A 27,819-nucleotide genomic window follows, 5' to 3' on the forward strand; every position below is an offset into this window, starting at 1 on the left:
CCAGGCACTAAGCCCAAACCCATATTTCACTCTACATTAATACATATACACAAAAGCCATGAATAGCTTGTAAATTATATCCTTATAAACGGTGAGTTCTGATGTCATTTCAGTCACATGACTCATTGAAATTTGTGTATTATAATAAATAAAGTACCCCTAGTTGTAAAATATGAGGATATTAGAAGTTACCTCGGAGTTCCATGACCTGTATGGAACTCCTTCAGCCTGGTGTATTTATATGGTCATTAAACTCCTTGGTAACTTGTAATATCCTTATATTTTACAAGAGGGGGTACTTTATTCACTATATATTTTACAAGAGGGGGTACTGTTATGTTTTGGGTAGCCGAGGATGAGTAGAGTATAATGTATACATGTTAGTGGAATGGGATTTATTATTTTTCCTGACAGAAATACTCTTTATGGACAACTCACAACAGCACATCCTGAAGTAATATATTCAAAACATATAAAATGTCTTTGCAGAGTAAACTGTACAACAACAGAAGCAACAAATGTAGCAACAATAATGCATACATTTAAATAAGCAGAGACAGATTGACAGATGAAAGGTAAATGTTATATTATTTCTTTAAAATAGCTATGCTGATACACTGTGTAGTTAACTGACAATGGGTTTGTGCAAAGTAGTCATGCGAAAACGATTCCTTTTTCCCCAGCCTCTCCTAAGTTGAAGCCCGGTGTTTGGAAAAGAGGTCGGCACCTCTACACTATACGCAATGAACAATACTTCACCAAACACACAACGGCAAGTGTATGCCTGACGAAGGGGTCCGCCCATGAAACGTTACATCATTGTCGTGAAATAAACACGCAGGGGTTCCCCCCCGCTACACTTGCCTTTATGTATTTGGTGAAGTATTTGGTGAAGGTAGATCACTTGCAATGACAATTTCATAGACAATATTCAGTGTTTTAAGTATCACTCAGTAACATTATACTCCAATGCAGAGTTGTGCAGCCAACTGGGGTGTGTCAGGGCCTGTGGGTGGAGTATATTACAGTGAGTCAGTGTTATAAATAGTGTAAGCACACATTCACATACCTGGACTCAAATAAATAACACCTGCACACCTGGCTTGGATCTGCACAGCCATTAACAGGTAAGGAGTGGGAACAGGGGCTGTATATCCCTTGCCAAAATGACATGGGTAGAAGCTAGAGAAACTGGGCACAGAGAGGAGAGAGTTTGTCACCTGATAACACTTCCTGGTATTAGTTTAAGTAAATGGAGCCTGATGCCAGCAGGGCAATTTACTTTTGTTTGAAACTTTGGAAAGTGCTTTGTGACGCTGACTGAGACAGACACTTTCTTATGTGTGTGTGTTGTTGTTGTTACAGACCTAATGAGTATTTTGGGCATTCCTGGTCAGTTGAGAGCAACAGAAAAGTAATTTTGCTTTAGAATACCGTCTAAAAAAGTCCTTTTCAAGAAATGCACAGAATCTGCTAGTCGTGGCACTGGCAGAGCAAGCCAGCTGGTGTGAATTACATGTTGGAGGCTTAGACCCTGGCATTACAGATAACACTTTTTGAAGAGGCCGTAGTCACTTTTCCCTTAACTATACTCACTTGTAATGCCAATGAGATATATGGGCATATAAGCCCATTACAAAAAAGTATCTAACTTGTGGGTAAAAAAATGAAAAAATACAAAAGAAGGATTGTTTACTTAGCATTTATGTGTAGCAGAAATCCCTTTTGTCTCTTTATCTAAACTACAAAAATACGCAATGTACTGTACTTCTTTTTAACATACACACACATGTTAAAGGGGTGGTTCACCTTTAAGTAAACTTTTAGTAGGTTATTTAATGGCCAATTCTAAGCAACTTTTCAATTGATCTTCATTATTTGTTTTTTTATAGTTTTTCAATTATTTGCCTTCTTCTGACTCTTTCCAGGTTTCAAATGGGGGTCACTGATAAAATTATCTAAAAACAAATGCTCTGTAAGGCTAAGGGTAGATGGGCATATTCGGGGAGATTTAGTCGCCTGGTGACTAATCGTCTCTTCTGTGGGGCGACAATCTCCCCAAACTGCCTTCTTCCGCCTGCTTGAATGAGAAAACGCCAGCGCAATGCACTCGCGACGCTTCGATTTCTGAAATCGCCCGAAGTTGCTTCACGAGGAAACTTCGGCCGATTTAGGAAATCTAAGCGCCACAATCTGCCCGTCTGCCCCTACCGTAAGGCTACAAATTTACTGTTATTGCTTTTTATTACTAATCTTTCTATTCAGGCCTCCTATTCATATTCTATACCAAAGTAGATGAAGAAACAGATACATTTCTGCAGAAACTATGCTGCTACATTCTTTATTAAACACAACATGTTTAGCAGCATAGTTTCTTAAGTGTATCTGTTCCTACATCTACTTTGGTATAGCAATCACACTTTATAGAGGACAAAAAGTTCAAGATACCAGCGTGGGTTAAAGTTTTCACAACCTAGTCCAGCACCTTTCCTATTTTATTCATATTCTAGTCTCTTATTCAAATCAGGGCATGGTTGCTAGGGTAATTTGGACCCTAGCAACTGACTTGCTGAAATTGCAAACTGGAGAGCTGCTGAATAAAAAACTAAATAACGCAAAAAACACAAATAATAATGAATGAAAACCAATTGCAAATTGTATCAGAATATCACTCTCTACATTTTACTAACATTTAACTCAAAGGTGAACAACCCCTTTAAATGACCAGCCTGGGTGTGCCACCAGGTCCTTTCTGACTTACTGAGGGATTGGGTGGCCACCTAAAAGATATTTTACTGTGCTGGCCGAGTCCCATGTATCTTTCCATTATGCTGCATGTTATACAATGTTTCTGCTTCTGGAAAAGACCTATGGCTAAAGTTTCTGTGCTTACCTTTTCTTTCATGTATGAATTTAACCTATGAAGGAATTCCTGTTGTTTGTAATGCATATATTCATATGCTGTTTCTGGAACTGAAAAGGCCATCTCTTGTGTGTGAGATACTGACAGAAGGTAAAAGCTTATTCTATGTGGGTGAGAGAGTGACATACCAAAGAAACAGCATTCTTTGTAAGCCTGAAGGCTCATACTTCTTGAGTACATAGGAAATAGAGCCCTGAGGGAACTTTCTGCCACTAATACTAAAAGGGTGTCTCATAATATGGTGTTTACATTTTCATATAACCCAAGCCACAGGATCGGCACAGCATGTTTACAGGGAGTAGAAAATGAGCAAAGAGACACTATTTTGTGAAATGTAGGAATGTGCTACATATTACCTTATGTCAGGGGTGTCCAAACTTTTTGCAATGAGGGCCAGATTTAGTGAGGTGAAAATGTGTGAGGGCCAATCATTCAGTCTGACATCCATTCCAAGGTAGCTAGCTTGTGATCAGGATCATTCACTCCTGGAGATGGACGCGTACTCGGCGTTTAGGAAGTGGAGTCTGTTTGGACTTATTCTCAGCGCCTCATTTAAATAAGAAATCACGTAGCCATAGCAGTAATATTTGGGCACATTAGTGAAATGATCTGCCACTTGGTCTATTCTGCTGCCTGTGTGCTGAAGGTGTTAGCAATAGACACTTACTGGTGACGCACCGTTCTCGCATACTTCTTTAGTTCACTGTACTGGCACATTAGTATGTCTATTCCACCTTCAGCCCTAAAGAAGTATGCGAGAGCGGTGCGTCACTACATGCCAGTACGTGTCTATTGCTAACACCTTCAGCACACAGGCAGGAGTATAGACCAAGTGGCAGATTATTTCTCTAATGTGCTCAAATATTACTGCTACGCAGTGGGTTCTGGCAAATGCCAAAGGGGCTGCTATAAGGTGCCATAGAAAGTCAGTATTTAGTGGGCTGGTGGGGGCTGATTGGGCCTCTATGTACCTGAAATGCCAGGGCCTATTTTAATTCTCAGTCCAGACCTGCTGCTAAGGCTACACGATTCTTGATTGCACTGTGCTGGGGGGCCACATATTATTAATTTCATGATGGAGGCTGAGGGCCGGTGTAAATTTAAAAACGGGCCGCAATTGGCCCCCGGGCCTGATTTTGGACATGCCTGATTTATGTTTTACATTGTGTGTGTGTAGGTTACTTCCTTGTACTGTATTGGCTGTGACTTACAATCATTTCTTTATTTGTTGTGTATGTAGTACCTCAGCCTGGTCGTGGCTGTAACCCCTGTACCTGTGTTGTACCGTGTTTTCAGCAACACATCTTTGTTGGGATTTTGTAACAGGTTTACTATAAATTAGCCATAGTTAGCAATATAGGTCTCCCTCTTGTTATTATTGAACTTCTCTTAACGTTTTCCAGCAGTTGAAGGACATTGAGTTTGGGAGACTTGCTGTAGAATGTTTATGCAGTCCATCTATATGTAAAATGCCAATAAGTATATATTGCTGTTGTCCTATAAACCCTCCTTGTCACACCTCGAGTTTTTTATGGAGCACTTTTGAGTGTGACACAAGAACTGGATTAGCTATATCCCTGAGTTTAATGAACACTAACACAAAAATATAGGTTGTATTATATAAACGTGCATGTTATACCATTTGGGTATACAGCATGGAAGCTTATTACAACCAAAGAGAATATCCCTTTCAAATAATGTATCTATCTCTATCTAACTCTGATCTGTCTATCATCACCCAGAATTGGTCTTCATTCTTGAAAGGGTTCCACAATATGCATAGCTGCACAAATAAATATGTCTCCATAAAACAAATATTTTCCCTTTAATAGTTGTAAGCAGGGCTGGTCCTATCAAATGTGGGGCCCAATTGGGACCATGTTGGCGGGGCCCCTAGACAAAGTGTTGCTGGCTACTGACACAGCAAGTATTTAGGAAAATAAGGGCATACAGGCACAAAATAGAAAGGAAAGGGGCAGTGCGGGGCCCCCAGAGGTGCGGGGCCCAATTGGGCCCAATTGGTCCAATTGGCCTAAGGCCGGCCCTGGTTGTAAGGCTGTAAAAATTAAAAATCCAACCTAGTATATTTTAGTGCTTTCCTCGCTGCTCTCATTCTGACTTTCCATTTACAGACTCATATACTAAAGTTGGGCAATGAAAGTCAATCAAGGTTGATTACAGGAGATGTAAAGCTAAAAATACAATTTTGTCTAATGAAAGAAAATGTAATTCTAAGTACATTTTCAATAGTTAGAACTTAGTATCATTCTGTTTTCTGCACTAGTAACCCAAACTTTTCAAACAGTAGTAGAAGGCAGCTGATCCATCTTGGCTGCAAGAAAGCTGACTTTTGCTACATGGTTTTAAAAATGGCTTGCTTTCCCTTTAATTTTCTATACAACCAAGCAAAACTTCGAGTAAATATGGATGATGTATGCAAAAAGTACATCTCTATTTTTCTACACAATGTTATCATTATATTCTAATATATTGCCAGTACAGAAATGGGATCAGTTATCCAGATACCCATTATCCAGAAGGTTCCGAATTACATAGACTCCATTGTATTCAAATTTTTGAAAATGATTTCCTTTTTCTCTGCAATAATAAAACAGTAACATGTACTTGATCTAAATGAAGCTATATTTAATCTTTATTGGAAGCAAAAGCAGCCTATTGGATTTATTTAATGTTTACATGCATTTCTAGTATACTTAAAGTATGAAGATCCAAATTATGGAAAGATCTGTTTTACGAACATTCTGGATAGGTCCCATACCTGTATTATCACCTTATCAGCAAAATAATCACACACCAGTCAAATAATTCAGCATGAAGAAACATATGAATACAATTATAAGTATGGGTTTAAAGTAACAGTTAGAATACAAAAAAAAATATAAAATACTGTCATATGACACAGTATATTACCCATTGTGGCTTTAGTATATAGTAATTAATTGAATTGAAACTTGAATAAAAACATTGAATTTCTGGTATTAAAGAGAAAGTACCGAAAGGGCCTGGCTACACATGGGTGTTTGTAACCTGCTCCAGCCAGTCACCACTTTTCTTTTAGAGTCTCATAGGTGTCAGGCAGGTTGCTGGGCAGGATTTATACATTTATATTAAAGAGAGAAATAAATTGCCTGCATGCAGCCTAACCCAAACTGGCACCTGGATACCAGCTCTTGGTCTAACTTACATTTTGGGGTTGGCCAACTGCTAGAAATAATACTGCTCCCCTGATTGAGCCTCTGTGTACCTGAAATGCCAGGGCCTATTTTAATTCTTAGTCCGGACCTGAGTTTGTCCTAAGTTTAAACCCTACACACCTGCCTGCCCCCAGCGCCGGATTCGCTGGGCGGGTGCCCCTAGGCCGTGCGCTCCGCGCGGTCCTAGCGCCTGCCCGCACTACCACACGCTGACGCAAAATCGCCAGCGTGTGAGCGCCTGAGCACAGGCTCCCCACAGAGTGGCTGGGCGGCATGCCGCCCCCAAGAATGTGCTGCCCTAGGCCCGGGCCTATGTGGCCTAGCCACAAATCCGGGCCTGCCTGCCCCGTCTAGCTGCTCTGTTGTCATTGCTTCATATGTAAGTTATTATGGATCATACTATGTAAGTTACATACGTTTTGATATAGCACACACACACACACACATATATATATATATATATATATATATATATATATATATATATATATATATATATTACACAATTTACATACATTTGTGCTAGCGCCCCTCCCCCATCAAAATTTGTTCAAGTCTTAGAAAAAAGTCCCCCCGCCCTTCATGGCAGCCATAACTGTGTACATATCACTGATTAATAAGATCTTAAGAAAATCTACTGGGTCATGCTGACATTCAAACTGTGTGTGGTACAGCAACAACACATACTCTGTCTGAATCTCAGCTGTCCTTTTGTGAAAGAAAAATGATTAGATAGATAGAAACAGAGATGTAAATATAAACAAAGTAGGCCCTGTGACTGCTGGGGATCCAGGAATAATAAGGGGCCCAGTGGAGCATTGAGTCTTAATATATGTGTATGAAAAATGTCTTGCTCGCAATGTTTAAGGGGCAATATAGCAATATTGCTGTGGGGCATTTGCTGTAACTTCTAGTGGTGCCATTGAATCAAAATCAGCATTTTTTGCTTACTGAATAACAAATACTACACTGAAATGTTCTATGGGATGATTTTTTTTCTTTCAAAATACAGAAACTCAATTTTAATGTAACATTGTTGTATCGTATATATATATAATACACAAAAGCCATGAATATCCTGTAAATTATATCCTTATAAACGGTGAGTTCTGATGTCATCAATTATAAACGGTGAGTTCTGATGTCATTTCCGTCACATGACTCACTGAAACTTGTGTATTATAATAAATAAAGTACCCCCAGTTGCAAAATATGAGGATATTAGAAGTTACCTCGGAGTTCCATGACCATATAAAAACACGAGGCCGAAGGCCTCGGTAACTTATAATATCCTTATATTTTACAAGAGGGGGTACTTTATTCACTATATATATATTGCTCCTGGGCAGATTTGTTCCAGTTTATGTATATGAACTCCAATAATGGACTTGGCCATTGTAAGATGATCACCTTTTACTTCTTGAGCCATTTCAATGTTACTTTTGTCTTGTATTTTGGACCATTATCCTAGGCATCTTTTTTAAAATAGAAAGAAGAATGGATGGTGCCAAATGCCAAATTGCTTCATGAGAAACTATTTTAATATACTAAAACTGAAGACTGGGCAAATGTTCATCTTTCAGTAGAACAATGACCCTCAAAGCCATTTTCCTCCAGTGGGCACTCAAAACCCTGAACTCAATCCAAAAAGGAAGCAATTTTGTCTAAATAATGTACCAAAATCTCTCCTAAACAAATTTAATACATACTCTTTAATGACTTACATCTGCTATTGCTGCAAAAGGTTACTCTACAAAATATAAAAGCCTAGGGATTCAATATACAAGTGTTGCACACTGTTTTACATTGATACACGGGGAACAGGATTACAGCTTTGAGACTTTCTGCCTAAAATATCATCTCATTGTTCTATGCCAGAAACAGAAACCAACATCAGAACCAACAATTGCTGAACAACAATAAAACAAAGAGAATATTCAATTATATGGGGAAAACTAAACTTAATAATGAAACTTGACAGGCTGCCCAGTTATATTCTTCCCTACAAAAGGTCACAAATATAAATATGACAACCTCATGTAACCTAAGAACATCAGAATTCTCCATACATTGCCCAAGGATATGTGCTGTTTCCTTCTTCTCTGTTTAGTATCTGTGCTTTTCCATGACTTGTTCTTTGTGAAAGGAAAGGACTGATAAGTGGAAAACTTGTGCAAAAAGTAGACACTTTGGGCCAGTAAAATTCCTGTCTTAATACCAAAGGCAATGAAGTGAAGAGTATGTGCACAATGTGCTTGCTGGAGCTGATCATTGTTGGAGAAACAAAGGATGGCTCATTTACACAAGTACAACGCACGAAAAATTGGCGTAATTATCTACAGCATTAAAGTACTGGTTAAGCCTGCTGCAATCATGAGTAAGGCACAAATTACATGGCTTTTGGACAAAAGGAGCCCTGGAAATAACACTTGCCTAGAGAATATATCCCATGGTAAAGAGTGCATTATTGTGCCAGATTTGATACCAATTGATACCAATAAGCTGACAAAAAGAAACATCTAAAACATTTCAATACATTTAATTTGTGTTTGAATTATACCTGTCAGTAGTGGTACACTCTGTTTGTCAGTGCCCATTATTAAGCTGCAATTCTAGGAAAAAACATGGAAATTTTTTAGAACAAATATTATACTATCAAGAGATAACAATAGGGTAAAAAAGAAAAAATCTTTGGTGATGTATGTTTTTGCTATGTAAATGCACTTAATTATACCATAGTACATATGTTGTAATATTACACACTAATGTCTGGTATAAATATCTGAAAGATGCGGTATACAGATCAACATGAGTGCAATGAACAGGGCTTGGATGGAACATATTATTTGTCAATTGTTTTAACTATGAAGAATCTGTTTTCTGTTCTTTTTTTTTAACTGAACAAGCTAATCCATGTTTGGTCATTGTGATGTATTTAATTAGTTTGTCAGTATACAACCCCTCTTTCCCCGTTTATTGTCACTGTTTTGTTGGCACTGTTACTGTATCTGTGCACTGTTAGGGCAGAGACACACGCTGCTATTTCGGGAGATTAGTCGCCTAGATCACTTTGGCTTTCCAAAGTTGCCCAAAGTTTCCTCATGCGGCAACTTCGTGCAACTTCTGAAAATGAAGTGTTCCAAGTGCCATCCCGCCGGCGATTTACATTCTAGCTGGCGGGAAGGCAGTTCTGGCAGATTAGTCGCCAAAAGAAGAAGCGATTTGTCACTGGGTGACTAATCTCCCGAAATAGCAGTGTTTGTCTCTACCCTTAAGCTTTAGCAAAACCTATGTCTAGCACAAGCCTTATTCAATGTACTTATGTTGCACAAGTAGGTATACTGCCTCTTTAAGAATAAAATTGTGGGTTAATTTTCTTCACATAAATGGAAACCTTATACTGGGCCACCTGCATTTACCATCTACTTTATTTAGAATTTACTCTATACCATGCTCCCCAATGACATGAATATAAGTCTGAGCTCGGCAGACTGGTATAGTGTCTATAATTTTTAGGTGCATAAGAGTTATTCTAATGTGGATGAAAGGTGGCTGAAATCAGTGTTTTCTTTTTGGGTGGGGTGTATTAAACCTGCAAATGTCATGCATGGCTGTACTGGTTTTTCCCTATGCTATTTGCCCCTCCTTTGCCAGCATTATGAGGGCTGTTGTATGGTTAACCCATTTATAACAACTTATTACTCATCATTTCCTACCTCAAATACTTTGCTATCTGCGCTAAACCACTTCCTGCATAAACACATAAAGCAGGCTGCAGAAATGCAGAGAAATTGTATATGTTTATTATTGTTCTTTGTGGAGTCAGTGGTGGTGCTTTTATGTGTGTATTTAAATATGACATTTTAAGTATTTCATTCCTTTAGCCTATTTGTTTCTATATATCTTCTGAATATAATTTTGGTTTCATACGGTGTATTTTTTTTTTTGTGTGTACACTATTATTATACTGTGTTTGTGTATTATATGTGTTGGCTTTCTGTAAAACTAACAAGCAGGTGTAATGTAAATATGTATTTCTCTTTGCAGGTGACTGGATCAAATCTCTGCTTGAATGAGAGAAGGAATAGGACTCATGCACTATGAGCATGAGAAGCATGTGACCTTCTTACTATCAAAGCTATAATGATCCCATGTGGGGAGACAATGGATGTGGGGCAGAGTGGAGACCTTCTGGACCTCAGTTTCCTCACTGGAGAAGAGCAACTAATGATAGTGCAAGTGCTAGAGCGAGACACAGAGCTGAAGGCAAAAGAAGATCAACGCATAAAGTAAGACATATATCATTCCATTCATTCATTAAACTGGCAGTAATAAGTTCATGTATAGAGATGCAGGTACCAGTACTGGCCTAGCCACACACCAGCAATATACTTTTAAACAAAATGGAACACCAGTACATTGTTGTGCTTCAAACAGGGTAATCCCAACTTTTATTGCAAGGTGCTTCAGACACTGCACACCCGATCAAACATTTCAGGACCCAAATGGCCCTTCCTCACTGAGCAATAGATGAGCACTGTGTTTTACTAAGCAGTATGTGTTAGCTAAGCAGATATCAGACATATGAGTTAGACTTATATGTGATGAAATGCATAATTTTCCTTCTATCTGGTCAATAGTAAATACTGAAGCCTTGGATCATCAATATTTAAATGGGACATGTAGTGTGAAAAACAAATATTCAGCAATGTATTATACATCTCTAAAATAAAAGGACGTTTGTTGGTGGTTGAGTAAAAAAATAGGAACATTCTCCGGGTGATAACTTCAGTTGGGACTCAATATGGGGACTAGTGATGTGCAGGCCAGCCCAAAATCTATGAGACCCATTGGTTTACCAGTCTGTTAGGTGTGTTTGGGCTGGCTTAGCACATATTTAGCAACATTACTACACTACAAAATGCCCCGTCAGCTGCCTGCCATCTGCTTATTTATATACTAGTGGAGGGGTCCCCAACCTTTTTCACCCATAAGCAACAATCAAATGTAAAAAAGAGTTGGGAAGCAAAACAAGCATGGAAATAAGCCCCTCTGGATGCCAAATAAGGCCTATGAATAGTTATTTGGTAGTCCATATGTGGACTGGCAGCGTGCAGGAGTCTCTATTTGGCAGTACACCTAGATTATATGCAATTAAAACTTGCCTCCAAGCCTGGAATTTAAAAATAAGAACCTGCTTTTGATGTCACTGAGAGCAACATCCTGTACACTTCTGTAGGGTGCAGGGGTCTGATGCACATTTGCATCATAGAAGAAATTTTAGGGAAATATACATTGGCACAACAATCTCTATACCTTTATACCTAATTGGTGCTGCATGAAGAGTTTCATAGCTGAAGCGGCATATAGGCAACATAATAAATGCCAGTTACAGTAAAGTTTTTTAGATGCTGTGAGGCCAGTTAGACTGACACTGGACTGAGTCCACTTTTCATTCTGGGTTGTACACCTCATCAGTTTCTAATTCTCTCTCTTCCCTTAGGAATCTGCGGTCAAATCTCTCAGACAAGAAAGCATTCAAACGTCTGTCAGGGGAATGGTTCTGTGATGTGAGGTCTACACGTCCTTGGGGACAGACAGGTGGTGTTGACATTGTGCGGGCATCAATTAGAAGAAAAAAAAAGATCAGGGGTAGGTCTTAGAACCCTCCTTTTATCCCTATGTTTTTGTCTGTTACATTTTGAAAATATTTCACTGTAAGTATTACACATTGAGAAGAGATTGGATGACATTATTCTCATTCCAGGTGAATGTGATGTAAACTGGGGTCAAGATGAGAATGGAGAAAGTGAAGGACCAGAGGAAACAGAAACATGCACACCTGTGAGAAAGTAAGACACAGGATATAACTGGCATAGGTGATAATATGGTCTTAGAGGTGGCACAAAAAAACGTCACGAAACGAATTGAAGTCAATGGGTGTCAAAATAATTTTGATGTGCGTCAATTATAACGCAAGCAACAATTTTTATATGCACAACTATTTGGTCCAAATGCATTAAAATCAATGGGCGTCAGTTTTTATGACAATTTTGACGCGCAACAATATTTTTTTTTTGATGCTTCAGATTTCTGATTGCACCGCAGTTTTGCACTCAAATTCATGTCTTTCACATTTATTCACCCATCACTGACTGTCAAAATGTCTCACCAAGTATCTTTTAAATTCAGGCTGTACTCAAATAATATGTCCACTGCTTTATTTATGTCCTTTGCCACAGGTTATCTAGTGAATCCCTTCCAGATCGCCTCTCCAGTGATGCACAGGTATTTGTCCTTAAGCAACAAACCATGGCACATCTACCTCAAAGAACTAGTTCTTCTACTTAGGCTCTGGCCAATGCATTTTTTCCTTACCCTGCCTTATCTTCCTCCTGCCCCAGTAGAAATTTGTTGTCTTTCATATGAGGACTTTTGTGCAATTCATAAGTGGCATAACATGGACAGAGGTACCTGAATATCAATGAAGATAAGGAAGATAAATAGTGAGAAGTCTTCCTGATTGTGCGCTGTTTAGGCACAGTCCAGGGATAGTGGATAATTATAGGGTAATAATATTGCAGTGCAGATGATAAATCCTATACATGTACAAATGCAGATGATAAGTCCTATAACTGTACAAAATATTTTGCTTTTACAAAACTCAAAACTATTTCTGTTGTAGGATTGGAGCAGCTCAAAGGAGGAAGAGGGAGGAGATACAACAGGTCTGTCAAGTTCCCATGTCTTTACATATAAATGTTTGGTAGACCATTTAACAGTGTCGGGAGGTCCAAAAGGGGTTGTTTACCTTCCAAAACTTATTTTATTTTCCATTGTTTTTTAAAAAGTTTTAATAGTAATAGTTCTAATAGTAAGATGGTAAGAACCTTTTCAATTGTTTTCATATTTTTGCAGTATATTCAGGCCCGGATTTGTGGAAAGGCCATCTAGGCCCGGGCCTAGGGCGGCAGGATTTTAGGGGGGGGGGGCATGCAGCCCAACCACACCCACATTGGTTTAAAAACCGTAGGGATGCACTGGAGATACAATAATTTTTTAAATTTCCCCATTGATGATGAAAATTTGCATGAATAAAGGGGAGGGGACAGGAGCAACGAAAAGCAGTGGGCCTAGGGGCGCCCTCTATGTAAATCCGGCCCTGAGTATATTGAAGTATAAGTTTAATGTCTCACTGGAGCAGCTCTGGGAGAGGGTGACTGAATCTGTAAACTGCTCTAAATAATACATTAGTTCAGTGATCCCCAACCAGTGGCTAGAAAGCAACATGTTGCTCACCAACCCCATCATGCTGCTCCCAGTGGCCTCAAAGCAGTTGCTTATTTTTGAATTCTTGCCTTGGAAGCATGTTTTGGTTGCCTCCTTAAGACTGCCAGTGCACATAGGGGCTGCAAAATAGCCAAACACAGCCTGTTTTTGGCACCCCCTGGAACTTTTTTCATGCTTGTGCTGCTCCCCAGCTCCTTTTACAATTGAATGTTTCTCACAGGTAAAAAAAATTGATATCACAGTTGCTAGTATTCCACAGATACATCAACTAATGTAGCAAATTGCAACAGTTCAAAATCTGCTCCTGGATTACTGAGCTGCCAGAATGGAACACCAGAGGCAGGAACATTAAACTTTACATTCCGATTTTTGAAAAATGGAAAAAAAGCAATTGAAATGTATTTCTAGTGTACTCTAAATCTAAAACCACTGAACTGCAAAAGTGTTTGGATGATGAACAACCCCTTTAAAACTGTCACAAACACTTTCAAGTAATGTGGTTCAGAAATCCACAGGTTCAAAATAATAGATTACATACCTGCAGTTATTTTCTTTATATATCTCACAATAGGGCCTCGTCAACAGACTCCCACCTTTCTCCCATATGGTGCCCTTCCAGCATGCAGTTCTGCATACAGGACAAGGCACATATGTTTGCTCTTGATTCAAGAGCACCAGATTGATCTTGGGGTGGCAAAAAATGAGCTGTTTTTGTATTTTTAAACCTCTTAATAAGTCCTGCTATAATAAAAAATATCATCTTTAGACTTGTGAGAGAAAAAATATTTACATGAGATGTGTGATTAGATTAAAAAAACATAAACATAATCAATTTTTTTGATCAAATTGTGTTTATCTTGGTAGTCATGTAGGTGTGTAACCTTCCTTTCTCTCAAAAAATCTTGTCATAACTTGTGGCTAAGAATCTAGCCAATTGTTTATAGGAATGTGGCCTAAAGGGCCCTTATACATACTTTTGTTGGTATGTAATAAGAAATCTAGAGAAAAATAACTGAAATATAAAAGCCAGGGATGCACTGAATCTCAGATTTATTTTGTATTCATTCAGTATTCAGCTGAATCCAAGTGCCTTGCTGAACTCAATGTAAACCCTTAAAATCATGTGGCTTCAGACCATGCGACTACGGGAATTGATGATTTGTGCAGATTTTTTCCTTCTAGGTTTTTACAAATGTGCATATGCAAATTAAGATTCCGTCTGATATATGGTTGAATCATTTGTAGAAAATCCAGTACCGGTATCTGGCCAAATCAAAAAAAAAATGAATTAGGTAATCATGGTAAACTGTACAAAATTATTTTATTGTGCATAAAACAGTAAACATTAATAGTAAAAGGACATCTAAAGGAAGATAATATCCCTTTGAGTCAAGAAGTAGAGTAGGAAAGGAAAAAATACAATTATGCTATAGAGGAGTAGTGCACAGGAGTAGATATGGAGCCTTCGATCAGTAGATCATGCAAAACAGCATTAACCACTCATAGTTCAATTAGATTACTCATCTGGGTGTATTCCCATTATTTGGATTTTAAACAATAAATGTTGTTTATTATAACACTATAATTGTTTTCATGTGATACAACAAGTAGACCCATATCAGTATATTCTGGGCAAAATATATGGAAAAACACACCGATTCAGCAAAACACGAGTCTGGACCATTTCTCCCTGTAGGATTTTGAAAAGTACCTTGTTCTCTTTGTTATTGAGATCCTTTTATTGAGTTCCTGGTAATCTTCATGTACATCAGACCCCATGTCATGATAAAGATAGATAAACCCTGATTATAAATAGAGTACATTTTACCAGCCAAAATTAGATACCAGTAGTGATGAGCGAAATTTTTAGTCAAGTTTCGCAGCGAAAATGACGCCCATAGACTCTAATGGGTGGAAAAAATTGTTGCACGTCAAAAATTCATCCCACAATTTGTCATGCATCAAAAAATGTTGTCGCCCATAGACTTCAATGCTTTTCGGCAAATCTTTGCTGTTTCGCAAATTTTGCGACACTAGACACCAGCTTTATTCCATCTCATATTTGCTTTATCCCTGCAGATGGAATGAACAGTATGGAAGAAATAAACTTGTCTCCAGTTAATGGCACAGTTTCAGTAAGTAGATTATTAGAGCAGATTGGAACATAGAACAAATGAGCACTGGAAGTTGTTTGACACAATGTGCTGAACATAACCTGATTAAGAACATGACCCATTTGCTTTTCAGAGTGGAGATACTAAAGGAGAAAGCCTGGAAAGAAAAAAGCACCAGAACCTCAATCACAGCCTTTCAGTTTCACACCTCGCAAATAATTCTGTGAGAAAATGCTTCTACTGTCAGTCTTTGTAAAACTTGTCTCACATATGTCACAGTTTTCTCATAGTTACAATATCATGCAGCAGAAATCACACCTATTTTACTGTGTGGTATATGTGCACACAGTGTGTGACTGTCACCATCTGCTCTAATATTGCGCTCACTGCATGAGTGTGTGTCCACCAATATGCAAGTACGATGAGAAGATGAGAAGAAATTTATCTGTGTATTGATGTTTAATATAAGGCAAATATTTTTCATTCTTTTTTACAGAAATCAAAAATTTGTACACTTCCTTTGAGCACATATTCATAACCACCCCAGGGATAAAGGACAATATAAGTCTCCATTTTAAGAATGTGTATAATGTGAACATTATAGTTATACAGTGGTCATGATGAGAATGTGTTGTCCAGAAATGGACTTTATTCAGCCAAACAAAGACAGAGTCTTTCTCTGCAACTCAGTATTTCATTTAAAAGTACCCCCAAAGGCAGCAAATAGAACAATTTGCAGCCCAGATTTGCAGATTTACATGACTCTCTGCTCAGTTAGGTGTGGCTTCAGCTGGGAGGAGAGCTCAGCTAAACAGTAGTATTTATATATCAGCTCAGCTCAATTCCTGCAATTAGGTAATGGCAGCCAAGCAAATCCAAAGCCATAACTGTAGGTTTGCTGTCCTACAATGCGTTCTTACACATATGTAGTCATTCTGGTTTGCATGCAGGAGGCTAGCTATGTAACACTCATTAAAAAGTTTTAAATGAAAGAAAAAAGTGAAATAAATGCCCTGGTGCCAGTGGCAATGACAAACACTGCATCTGCAGTGAAATATGATTTACATAGTGTCTTTAATTCTTCCTGTCTTTCCCCCAGAATCAAATTGATACATTTTGGTAATTTTTCATTGTTAAAATGAAAATAGACTGTGTGGTTGGAGGTCCATGTGCTGGATGTGATTATTTATTAGATCCGATAGATAAGATCTCTATCCTGCCCAGTGGTTCCATGAGCAGTTTAATATAAGGTAGCAATTGAAAATGTAGAATATGGAATTATGAGGCCACTACACTGGGTTGTGTTACTGTAAAACTTGGGCTGTGGTGCTCTAAGATTATCTGCTCTGCATTCTAGCTGTAGGAGAGAAGCACTGTCACTTTAACTCAACTTTCTAACTGTATAGCACTTGACCGTCCTGGCAGAACAAGGCATATATGAAGTAATGTGCAGCTAGAGCAGCAAAAGTCGACTGAATGATGTCATCCAACATCTTGTCTTACATCTTGGCATCACTGGCCATGCTGTCACTGTAGGGAACATTAACTGAAGGATTACTGGCACTCAGAGCTTCAGAAATGTTGCTTGAAATTGCAGGCAATGACCTTATTTAAGCAATGAATCATTGTCTACAGAGGAAACAGACTTCTGCCTCTTTGTGATGTGCCTTTAGCTAGAGCAGAACCTGTAATTCCAGTTTTCATTGATCCTACAAGGCTTTCAGGGCATTGTTTGGATTTCAGATCATTAGAGTCCTGGACACATTCCTGGCTTTTTCTAAGGGCAGTGAGCCTGTTTAGCAGCATTAAATAGACTCTAAACTGAAACAGGGAGGGTGTGTAGAGTATAACTGCAGTTTACAATGTGACTGGCTTCTTTCTACAAAATAATACATCTTCTGCATGCTTGTTATTTGCAGCTTGCAGTTAGATGTATAACAATGAGCATTTCTGGACCACTAAGTTCCCCATACTTTTGTATAGTAGTTTTAGAAACATGACATTCCAATACAGTGTTGGGGTTGTCCCTCTTTTCACCAATGTTTGCCCTGCAAATAGATTAGGCATGTGTGGTATCAACTGTTCCCTTAAGATGTCAATGTTAACATATTAACAGGCTCATAAAGATTGCCTGCTGCAGTATAAAATTAAGCAACATGAAGCCCACCTGCAATCAGCTTCAAGGTTGTGCCATGAGCTTAGTTAAATACCAGGATACAGGCAGAATTCACATTAGTGGCAATACTGTTGTATGTAGACATCCCTGCAAAAATTATTAGCCAAATGATTATCTAATAATCTAATAAAGATTTTTTTCCATCACTTTGCACCACTCCTGATACTGAATTTAGCTATACTTGGAGAACTACAATCGTTACAAAATATTTCTAGAATAAATGAAAAAGGTATGACAGAAAGCTATCTTTCTCATCTACCTCATCATATGGGATCCATTATCCATAAAGCTCCTATCCATATGGGAAGGTCATCTCCCATAAATTCACATTTTTAAAGAAATATTTCCTTTTTTTCCCTGTTATAATAAAACAGTACCTTGTAATTCATTCCAGGCAAGATATAATTAATCCTTTTTGGAGGCAAGCACCATCCTATTGAGCTTAATTAATGTTTAAATTATATTTTAGTAGATTTAAATTATGGAGATCGAAATTACGAAAAGACCCTTTATCCGGGGTCCCAAGCATTCTGAAGCCCCCGTCATTCAATAATTAGAATTTCAAATGAAACCTACAGTTTAACAGAGTATATTTAGGAACATATAATATTAGTTTTAGAAGCCTTATGCTTATACTTTCATTCAAGTAGCAATCCACTCCATTCATAACAGCAGGTTTACTACAAAGGCTGGTGCTCAATAACTTTAATCCATTAATTTTGATCCTTGTCTGTATCTGCGTCACCATAGTCATAACTTAGTCATAGTCATAGCTAATAGCACATGGCTGTGGCTACATGTATATACATTTCTATTCCCTTCTGATCTTAAGTAACTGTGTAATTTTTATTCTCCCACATTTTCCCCCTTGGGTACATGCTTTTCTATCCACAGCAGATATCTGGCAGTATGATCAGCCTGTTCAGCACAGGAGACGTGCGATCGGTTGACGTTCAAGGCTGCGTTCAGTTCTCTCTTCAATATGATCCCTCCAAGAAGGAGTTGAATGTCTTAATTATTCAATGCAGGGACCTGACACCCGCACACAGCAAAACCTCCAATCCGTAAGTGAAACGCATTAATTAAAATAGATGGTCTTTACAAAGCTGAGTGGCACAGAAAGGAGATGTATCATGATGCACTATACTGTAAAGTATAATACTATATACTATAGTATAGTATAGTATAGTATAAAGGTTAAAATGGCAGGGACAACACATCTAGATGCTAGGGTACAAATTACCATAGCAACCATGCATTGATTTGAATAAGAGACTGGAATATGAATAGGAGAGGGCCTGAACAGAAAGATGAGTAATAATTAGCAATAACCATTAGCCATTGGCCTTTCTTTAACTTACTAAAAGTTGAACTACCCCTTTAACTAACCAATAACTGTTCCAGGGGGAAGGAATTTACAGAATTAGGTGTGATTAAAAAACGTGTAAGAGAATAACAAAATAACATAACAGACAAGAAAGACAAGAAAGGAACGTGCTTAGAGGGAATAAACAGGAGAGAATGATTGACCTTTGGGTGCAGCTAATAGGGGGATGCTAGTGAGAAAGGCTATCTGACACAGCAATCATTCGATTATCCTTATACTTACATGTATTTATAAAGGTTACTGCTATTCAAAGCAGTATCTGCAAGTTCTGACTACTGATTCAGTGATTGGCTTGCTAAAAGCTTGCTTTTGCTACATTGTTTCAATAGTCAGAATTGGCAATAGCGAACAGAAAAGGGTAGCATTTAGTAGCAATTCCATTTACAAATACATTTAAAACCACATATAATTTCTAATAAATGTATATTGAAAAGAATCTTATTTTTGGGTTTACAAGCCCATTAAAGTGTGATTGTCATGGGCTCTGTAGCACACTATCGACAATCTTTTTTGAGAGCAGGTCAAAACCAGGTATTAATTATTATTGTTTTCCTTAATCTCTCTGCCATCAGCTATATAAAGTGTTATTTGCTCCCTGATAAAAATGCTCAGGGGAAGAGGAAATCGAAGGTGAAGAAGAAGACTCTGGAACCTTTCTTTAATGAGACCCTGAAGGTCAGAGAAATGTTACCTTGTTTCTCTGTAAATAACAGCTCTCCACATTCTATGTTAAATAATACAGACCCAGAACTGGTAGAATTATATATTTTGTAAAATGTGATTATCTTCCAGCTTTCTCTGGTCAAAACACGTCCTGTTTGATATCAGTATTCCTTTCATATTATTTTCATGTTGGCTGTTTTTTCCCTTCACTGTATAAACTGAAACTCCACATTCTGGGGTAAATTTACTAATTGGCAAAGTGACCACTTTTGGCCACTTTGCAGATTTACTAACGGGTGCAGACGACAATTCGCTAGCGAAGGAGATAGACGCTAGCGATGATTCACACTCTAACGGCAGGTGTCTTTTCGCTTTGGCGAATGCCCGTTACTCCGCAAATTCACTAAGATGCGGATTTTACTGAACATTACCTCTTTCGCCAGACTTGCCTTCACCAGCCCAGACCAGACTGAAAGGGAAGTGCATTGGAGTGCATAGAACATCCTGAATCTTCTGTTACTTACATCATAATTTTTGAGTGGAAAATCTTCTAAGTCTGAAAAACGCTGGCAACTTTTCAGTTTTTCAGGGTGATATGCTGCAAAAGGCATACATTTTTTTTTCGGGTACCCAGTTTCCCTCATATATTTTCTAACATATGGAACATTATTGTAAAGTGGGCTCATGTGTAGGGCATTAAAACAACTGTATTGGCTTTATTTAGGTTCCCTGGACATCAGGGGTGCTTCACCAATGAGGCAAGTTGAGGCTGTCGCCTCAGGCGGCAGCGCCCCACTAGGTACCAGGGGCAGCAAAAATGCTGCTCCTGGTACTTTAAGAGCAAATTTCCGGGGGAGGGGGGGCAGCAGCAACTGCTGCTGCCTCAGGCGGCGGAGGGGCCAGGATCGCCCCTGCTGGACATGTGTAGTTATCAGTGGAAATGTAATGTATAAGCTGCAACATGTAACATACAGACCTCCACTCAATTTCCTGCCCTATGCAAATTAGCGTGAGCAAAGTCCTCTAATGAAGTTGTGCTTGGCAGACTTTAACGCTAGCGCTTCTTCACTTTGATTTGCTTTCATTGGCGAAGTAACGCTAGCGAAAATTCGCCAGCATCCGATGCCGAGGACGAAACTTCGCATTTGAGTAAGTTAGCATTGTCTGAGCGAATTTTCACCTGGCGAAGTGTTGCAATAGCTGCAAAGCCGTCGCTGGCGAATTTTCACCGCTTAGTAAATTTACCCCGAAATTTTATGAAAATTACCAAAAGATGCAGTTCTTCAGACTTTCTGCAACTATCATTTTATTTGAGCTAATCACATGATATCCAACTACAGCTACAGCAATTAGCTGGGATAATAGTTAGGTATGCACCAATCATGTATTTGGTTTAAGTATTAATGGGGTATCCAAATCCTGCTAAAATTACAAGGATTCAATTAATCCTTTTTGATGTGAATAAATGTGGCCATAGACGTAACAATTGCGATCTTTCTTGGAAAAGATCTTTCCAAGAAAGATCGTTTGTTTCAACACATACGTGTAGAGCTGAATTGTCAGATATATAGTGAATAAAGTGAATAAATATAAGGATATTATAAGTTACTGAGGAGTTTCATGACCATATAAAAACACGAAAATTTTCTGTCCGTCCCGATCGACGAGCCGATATCGGTGTGCTCTTTTCCCACCATACACGCACCGAATATCAAACGAAATTAGTTTTGTCCGATATTATCTGTGCGTCTATGGTCACCTTTAGATCCTTTGATATCATAAACAGCACAAAGTGGCACATTTTTGTTTACAGATTCTACACATTTTTGTTTTGCTTAAGTTATCCAAAATAAGGGTATGTATTCGGTTCAGTATTCAGTCAAATTTTCATGTAAAAATTTAGCGTGGAATTAAGTAATGATTGAGTCGGTGCATCCCAAATAAAATGCATCAGGGCACATGGTACAAAGAACAGCACTATGGGCACAAAGGCACCTGTACATAACAGCTGCCTGTGACTGGGTGTAGAAATAAAGGCTTTAATTTGAAAGCTGCACCTGCACACATTTCTCTTTTGTGCTAACCAAATTGCACACAAATGAAATGCATACAAAAGGATGAGCATACCCTGCCTGTGTGACTTACATAATTATAAGGATGCAACTTGTGTGAGGTTTACAAACAGGCACAAGTTTTATGGTATAAAAAAGGGACTAGTAAAAAAGGGAAAGTTGTGTCAAAGGAATGCCATGTCCTGTTACATCTATTTTTTGAAAATCTCAGAAACTGTGATTGCGGGTAACCACTGTGTAATGACCACTTGTTACGATCTTCGTTTTATAGTACAAGGTGGAACGGTCAGAGTTGCAAAGCAGAGTCCTCAATCTGTCTGTGTGGCACAGGGGGTCACTGGGAAGAAATCTTTTTCTTGGTGAAGTGGAAGTGGATCTTGTATCCTGGGACTGGAGCAAAACTCAGCCAGCCTGGTACAATCTCCAGCCAAGGGTAAAATATCTTGAATCATTGTTTTCAACAAATAGTATCTGTGTTGGTGGCCTCACTATCTTTATAGTGTAATAAAAGTCACAAGGTTTGATCCAAGCCACACTACCATACTAAAAGAGCCCTTTAATGTGTTGTGTCTATGAATGCATTGGATCCAGTCACTTGTGTAAAGCTTGATCAGAACTATGGATATATTGCAAGATTTTGTTGTGACTGGATAACTTGGTATTGTACTAAAACTAAAAAATAGAAACATTTACTTGATTGTGTAGCCTTTATATTAACCTACTGCTAAATTGCGTGTGTTCCTTTTGCCTTAATTGATTAAAAGCCTGTCCAGAACTGACCTACCATATCATTGCTTTCAAATTATGTAAAAAATGCTCTCCCCCTCCCCCCCAACAGACCCCTCTATCTCCAGACTTCCTTTGCAGTCGAGGTCGACTTGGTGTTGCTGTGAAATATGTTCCACAAGGGTCAGAAGGTCAGTTGTCTTCCTTCTGTTCTTTCTAACTTACTCTTTTTTAAATGCATACAGAACAAGGTGCAACTCTTTATAAGCAGATAATTTGTATAATATAGAGTGCAAAAAGACAAGGCCCATCATTTTATAGATGAACCCCCTATATGCTGTTGTTTGTTTTAGGTTTTCATCTTCTGCTCTTGCTTTTTCCCCCAGCCATCCTCTTATTTATTTTTCCACCCACTGTAGGCTTAGGGCTCCCTCCCACTGGGGAACTCCATGTTTGGATTAAGGAGGCGCAGCATCTTGTACCTCACAAGGCTGGAAATGTCAGCACTTTTGTAAAGTGGTAATGTACCAAGTCATCTGATTATGAATAGAACTGTTATTCTTCTTTTATTTCTCAATAAATTAAAAATGGAATGCATGATTTGGAGGTCACTTGTGTATATGAGGCTTTTTAACAAATCACATTTAACAGACAGCAAAGCTTTGGTACCCAGGATTCAAGTTGTTCTGGTGATGCTTTACTATGTTAATTATATCAATGGGATTCTTCTAAAGTTAGGACTACTACTATTTTGTTTGTAAAAGGGCAACACATCTCCTCTTCACTTTCTGCTGTTCCAGTAGTTTGTGCTATTTGCATGAACAATTGGAGGAAAAGACTGGTCATGTGTGGCCCCACAAACAGATGAGCCTGTGTATGGCCTTATAGGAATAGTTCAGTATACAAATAAAAAGTGTGTAAATAGATAGGCTGTGCAAAATAAAAAATGTATCTAATATAGTTAGTTAGGCAAAAATGTATTGTATAAAGGCTGGAGTGACTGGATGTCTAACATAATAGCCAGAACACTACTTCCTGCTTTTCAGCTCTCTAACTCTGAGTTAGTCAGCGACTTGAAGGGGGATCACATGGGACATAAATGTTCAGTAAGTTTGCAATTGATCCTTAGCATGCAGCTCAGATTCAAAAGCAACAGTTATGGCCCATGTGCCCCCCCTCAAGTCACTTATTGGTTACTGCTTGGTCAGAAGGGTAACCAGTGAGTGAAAAAAAAAAAGAGAGCTGAAAAGCAGGAAGTAGTGTTCTGGCTTTTATGTTACACATCCAGTCACTCCAGCTTTTATACATTACATTTTTGGCTAACTAACTATATTAGAAACATTTTTTATTTTGCACAGCCTATCTATTTACCCAGTTTTTATTTTTATACTGAACAATTCCTTTAAGAGAACTGCCCTTTCCTTTTCTTGCTCTTCCCATCAGTCACTCTAATTCCTCTAATTCAACTCCCTCTCTTGCACTTTGCAGCTTTGTGCTCCCTGATTCCAGTCCATCCAACCTTCAGCGCACACGTGTGATCCCATATAGCTTGCATCCAATGTTTAACCACACTATGGTGTACGATGGCTTCAGTAGAGAGGATCTCAAAGAAGCCTGTGTGGAATGCACTATTTGGGACCATGGTAAAATAGGAAGTCGAACTCTTGGAGGCATTCGTCTCAGCACTGGAAAAGGTTAACAGGCATTTATATTTTATTATGAGACCCCCATCAATCCCTAATGCTACTATTCAGTTGAACTAAAGAAACATTTATTTTTGATTAACCAGGTCCAATTTAGATTTAGCACTGGGTTAATCATAACCTTGATGAATATAACCGTCACATATAGAAATCTATACAACACTGTTACCATGTATACATTATAAAATAAGATGAATTTTAAAAAGAAAATATGATGAGGGAATGACTGCATGTAATTATCTAATCGCCTCAAGCTATAGTGTTGTAAATGGATAATTGCTAGAGATTTAGACTCATTCTCATGCCTCACTTTCTAACAGTCGAGTGGAAGTAGATTGACACATGAAACTTAGTTTGCTACTACAAATCTGTATCCCAATTAGTAATGTAACTAGTCCCCTAGTATATGCCATTCATGTTTGTTATTCCATACTGGGTGTTAGCTGGCAGAGAAAATGCCACATGTGACTTTAGCCATTACCGTATCTCTATTTATATAAGAGATAATGGCTTTATATATTAAGATGATTATAGAGAGAGGGAGTTAGCTGTAGGATAAAAACAAAACAGAGATTCTTTAGTGGTTTATGTTTACAAAAAAAAATAAATATATATATATATATATATATATATATATATATATATATATATATATATATATATATATATATATATATATATAGGGAAAGGTGGGTGCAAGCTGCACACCTTAAAGTGCACAAAAAATACCTGGGTGCTCTGGTTAGAGAATAAATAAAGAAAGCACGAAGTGCCGGCACTCCCAGGGTTTGCATAAACAACTCAAATGTTCGATATGTTGAAATAAATGAAAAAAGGTTTATTAAATCCGACGTTTCGGTTCCTCACAGGAACCTTTCTCAAGGACAAATTGTCCTTGAGAAAGGTTCCTGTGAGGAACCGAAACGTCGGATTTAATAAACCTTTTTTCATTTATTTCAACATATCGAACATTTGAGTTGTTTATGCAAACCCTGGGAGTGCCGGTACTTCGTGCTTTCTTTATATATATATATATATATATATATATATATATATATATATATATATATATATATATATATAAATAATTATATAGTGAATAAAGTAACCCTCTTGTAAAATATAAGGATATTATAAGTTACCGCGGAGTCTCATGACCATATAAAAACACGAGGCCAAAGGCCAAGTGTTTTTATACAGGTCATGGAACTCCGAGGTAACTTCTAATATATTTTGCAACTTGGGGTACTTTATTTATTTTAATACACAAGTTTCAGTGAGTCATGTGACAGAAATGACATCAGAACTCACCACTTATAACTAATGACATCAGAATTCACCGTTTATAAGGATATAATTTACAGGATATTCATGGCTTTTGTGTATTATATATATATAATACACAAAAGCCATGAATATCTTGTAAATTATATCCTTATAAACAGTGACTAGTGATATCATCAGTTATAAATGGTGAGTAGTGATGTCATTTTTGTCACACGAAATGTCACACTAAAAATTTGGCCTTGTGCTTTTATATTGTCATTGAACTCCTCGGTGACTTATAATATCCTTATATTTTACAATAGGGGGTTCATGCTCAAATACTAGCCATCACATAACACTTGCGTTGTAACTCTTTGCCCACTGGGAAGAGCAATATAAAATGGTTGATGACAAAATGGGTACAAGGTGCTCTTAAGCTCCCCATAGACTCAAAGATTTCTCTTGCCGAATGACCGATTTTAGCGAAGTCCAACCAATCCTTCGAAATTATCGTGCGGTTAGTGGGATTCGAACGATCGAACATTTTACGATTTTTCGCCCGACATCTGACAGGAAATTGATCGGCCAGGTTAAAAAATCTTTGTCAGTCCCAGTGCAATCTATATATGTTTGCAGGGCCAAGCAGGCAGCTCCCCTTTGTTTTCCTGGCAAATTGGTCTTTTTTAGTTGATGGTCAATTCGTACGATCGTTCCGAGATAATCGTGGTCTCACGATGACGATCAGATCTTTTAAAAATCTCAACATCTATGGCCAGCTTTAAACATTCAAAGCCTTGTCAGTAACAATGGCTATTGTTATTTAAAAAGAAACACTTCTTGTAAAGAATGGAGGTGCTATTCATTTATCTGTTATATTGGAAAGACACTACTATCAACACAAAATGTTTATTTTTCAACTGGCACTGCATCAGCTTCTTTACTGGCAGCTGTACAGGACAAAAATTCATGTATTCATACTGATGTGGGATTCATTGTCAGGTAATTTATCTCATCAGGGACTACCCAGTGTCTGCATCAGGATTACACTGCCCTGCAAACTGTAATTATACTATGGCATTCAATAAAAGAAAACAAAAATTTTAAATAGTTAAAAGCAAGTTGCTAAGCATGCAGAAAGCTTGGTGCCACCTTGTTCTTTTTCTTCTCTTGACATGCCAGAATTGGATTCCTGACAATTTTAGGTAATGTTTGGCACATGGCCTCCAATGACAATAGTGCTAGAAAATATAAGGATAATTTAATTAAAGAGATACATTAGTCTTCAGCATTTGCATAGTCTGCCTCTCTCTCTATTTCTCTATCTAGCCATCTATTCATATGATATAACGTATGTTGGTATTACACCAGGGTAAAAGATTAATGACTGATATTTGTCAGAATGCTATTTTATACTACTGGTTACCAGTTCCTAGTAAATTGATACAGAATGTTAAAGAAACGTTTGTATTGTAGGAAGCAGCTATGAAACAAGTGTCAGCTGGATGGATTCCACAGAGGAGGAGAAGGCATTCTGGGCGCTGGTTATAAATAATCCAGGGGAATGGGCAGAGATTGTGCTGCCACTGAGACAAAATTTAACTTCACGTTGACAGACTGATTAATACCAGTTAAAGAGGTGACCTACAAAGAAGACTACTCCAGGCATAAATCATACACCCGATGAAGGATTTTAATTTCACACAGACCCTTACTTAGGGTTTGCTGACAACTACTACACATAATCCCAAGTGAAATGAAACATGAATGAACGTGCCCCAGAAAATAAAAGGGTTGCCACCTGGCTGGTACTTTCTATATATTTTTTAAAATGATGCTTGAAGTCAATATTATTCATAGAGAAGAAAGCTAGAAAAGAGATTTTTGTCCGGGAATGTCAACCCCATAATAAGATATTAATCTAGGGACAGCGCTTGATGCTTCAGTAGTGCCGGGAGCTACCTACCCTCACTTAACACTGGTTGAGAGTGAATATTCGCCTATGTGACCTTCAGAAAGAAGAAAGAAGGGATCGCTGAGTTCACAGTGTTGTCCAGCAGACTTCCTAAGCCCCACAAAGCAAATAACGACACTAAAAAGACACTAAAAAAAGTGGGAAGAAGTCATACCAATAATAAAGGCCAGAACACAGCAAATATGTATAAAAATGATTCTAATAAAATATATGCCAATTTCAGAGGAGAATATTTACAGCAAATCTGGATAATGTTTTCTGAGCACACTTGCACATTAGCTGGAAAATAATAATAAATAATTAAGAACAAAA

General features: G+C 38.0%; 1 protein-coding gene across 2 annotated transcripts; it reads left to right on the forward strand.

Moving 5' to 3' along the window:
- Positions 1 to 1,004: 1,004 nt before the first annotated feature.
- sytl1.L (synaptotagmin like 1 L homeolog) lies at positions 1,005 to 27,819 on the forward strand. Of its 2 annotated transcripts, none has more exons than XM_018246432.2 (15): positions 1,005 to 1,127; positions 10,186 to 10,427; positions 11,642 to 11,790; positions 11,906 to 11,990; positions 12,381 to 12,426; positions 12,824 to 12,866; positions 15,508 to 15,563; positions 15,676 to 15,765; positions 18,613 to 18,782; positions 19,678 to 19,780; positions 22,112 to 22,273; positions 22,679 to 22,757; positions 22,986 to 23,085; positions 24,055 to 24,260; positions 27,009 to 27,819. In XM_018246432.2, the coding sequence occupies exons 2-15, from the start codon at positions 10,282 to 10,284 to the stop codon at positions 27,143 to 27,145; spliced, it is 1,572 nt and encodes a 523-aa protein (XP_018101921.1). In that variant the 5' UTR covers positions 1,005 to 1,127; positions 10,186 to 10,281; the 3' UTR covers positions 27,146 to 27,819. The 2 variants fall into 2 exon arrangements, with proteins under 2 accessions (XP_018101921.1, XP_018101922.1); XM_018246433.2 differs by having other exon boundaries at positions 18,616 to 18,782.

The sequence above is a fragment of the Xenopus laevis genome, chromosome 2L (genome assembly GCF_017654675.1).
Source record: "Xenopus laevis strain J_2021 chromosome 2L, Xenopus_laevis_v10.1, whole genome shotgun sequence".
Lineage (NCBI taxonomy): Eukaryota > Metazoa > Chordata > Amphibia > Anura > Pipidae > Xenopus > Xenopus laevis.

What these genes read in the sequence shown, in the direction of transcription:
- sytl1.L (XM_018246432.2), top strand. Translation starts at nt 10,282, where the DNA reads ATGATCCCATGTGGGGAGACAATGGATGTGGGGCAGAGTGGAGACCTT. An exon ending in AGAGGGAGGAGATACAACAG is followed by an intron (nt 12,867 to 15,507) that starts GTCTGTCAAGTT and finishes TTATCCCTGCAG; the next exon opens with ATGGAATGAACAGTATGGAA. An exon ending in TCTTTAATGAGACCCTGAAG is followed by an intron (nt 19,781 to 22,111) that starts GTCAGAGAAATG and finishes TTCGTTTTATAG; the next exon opens with TACAAGGTGGAACGGTCAGA.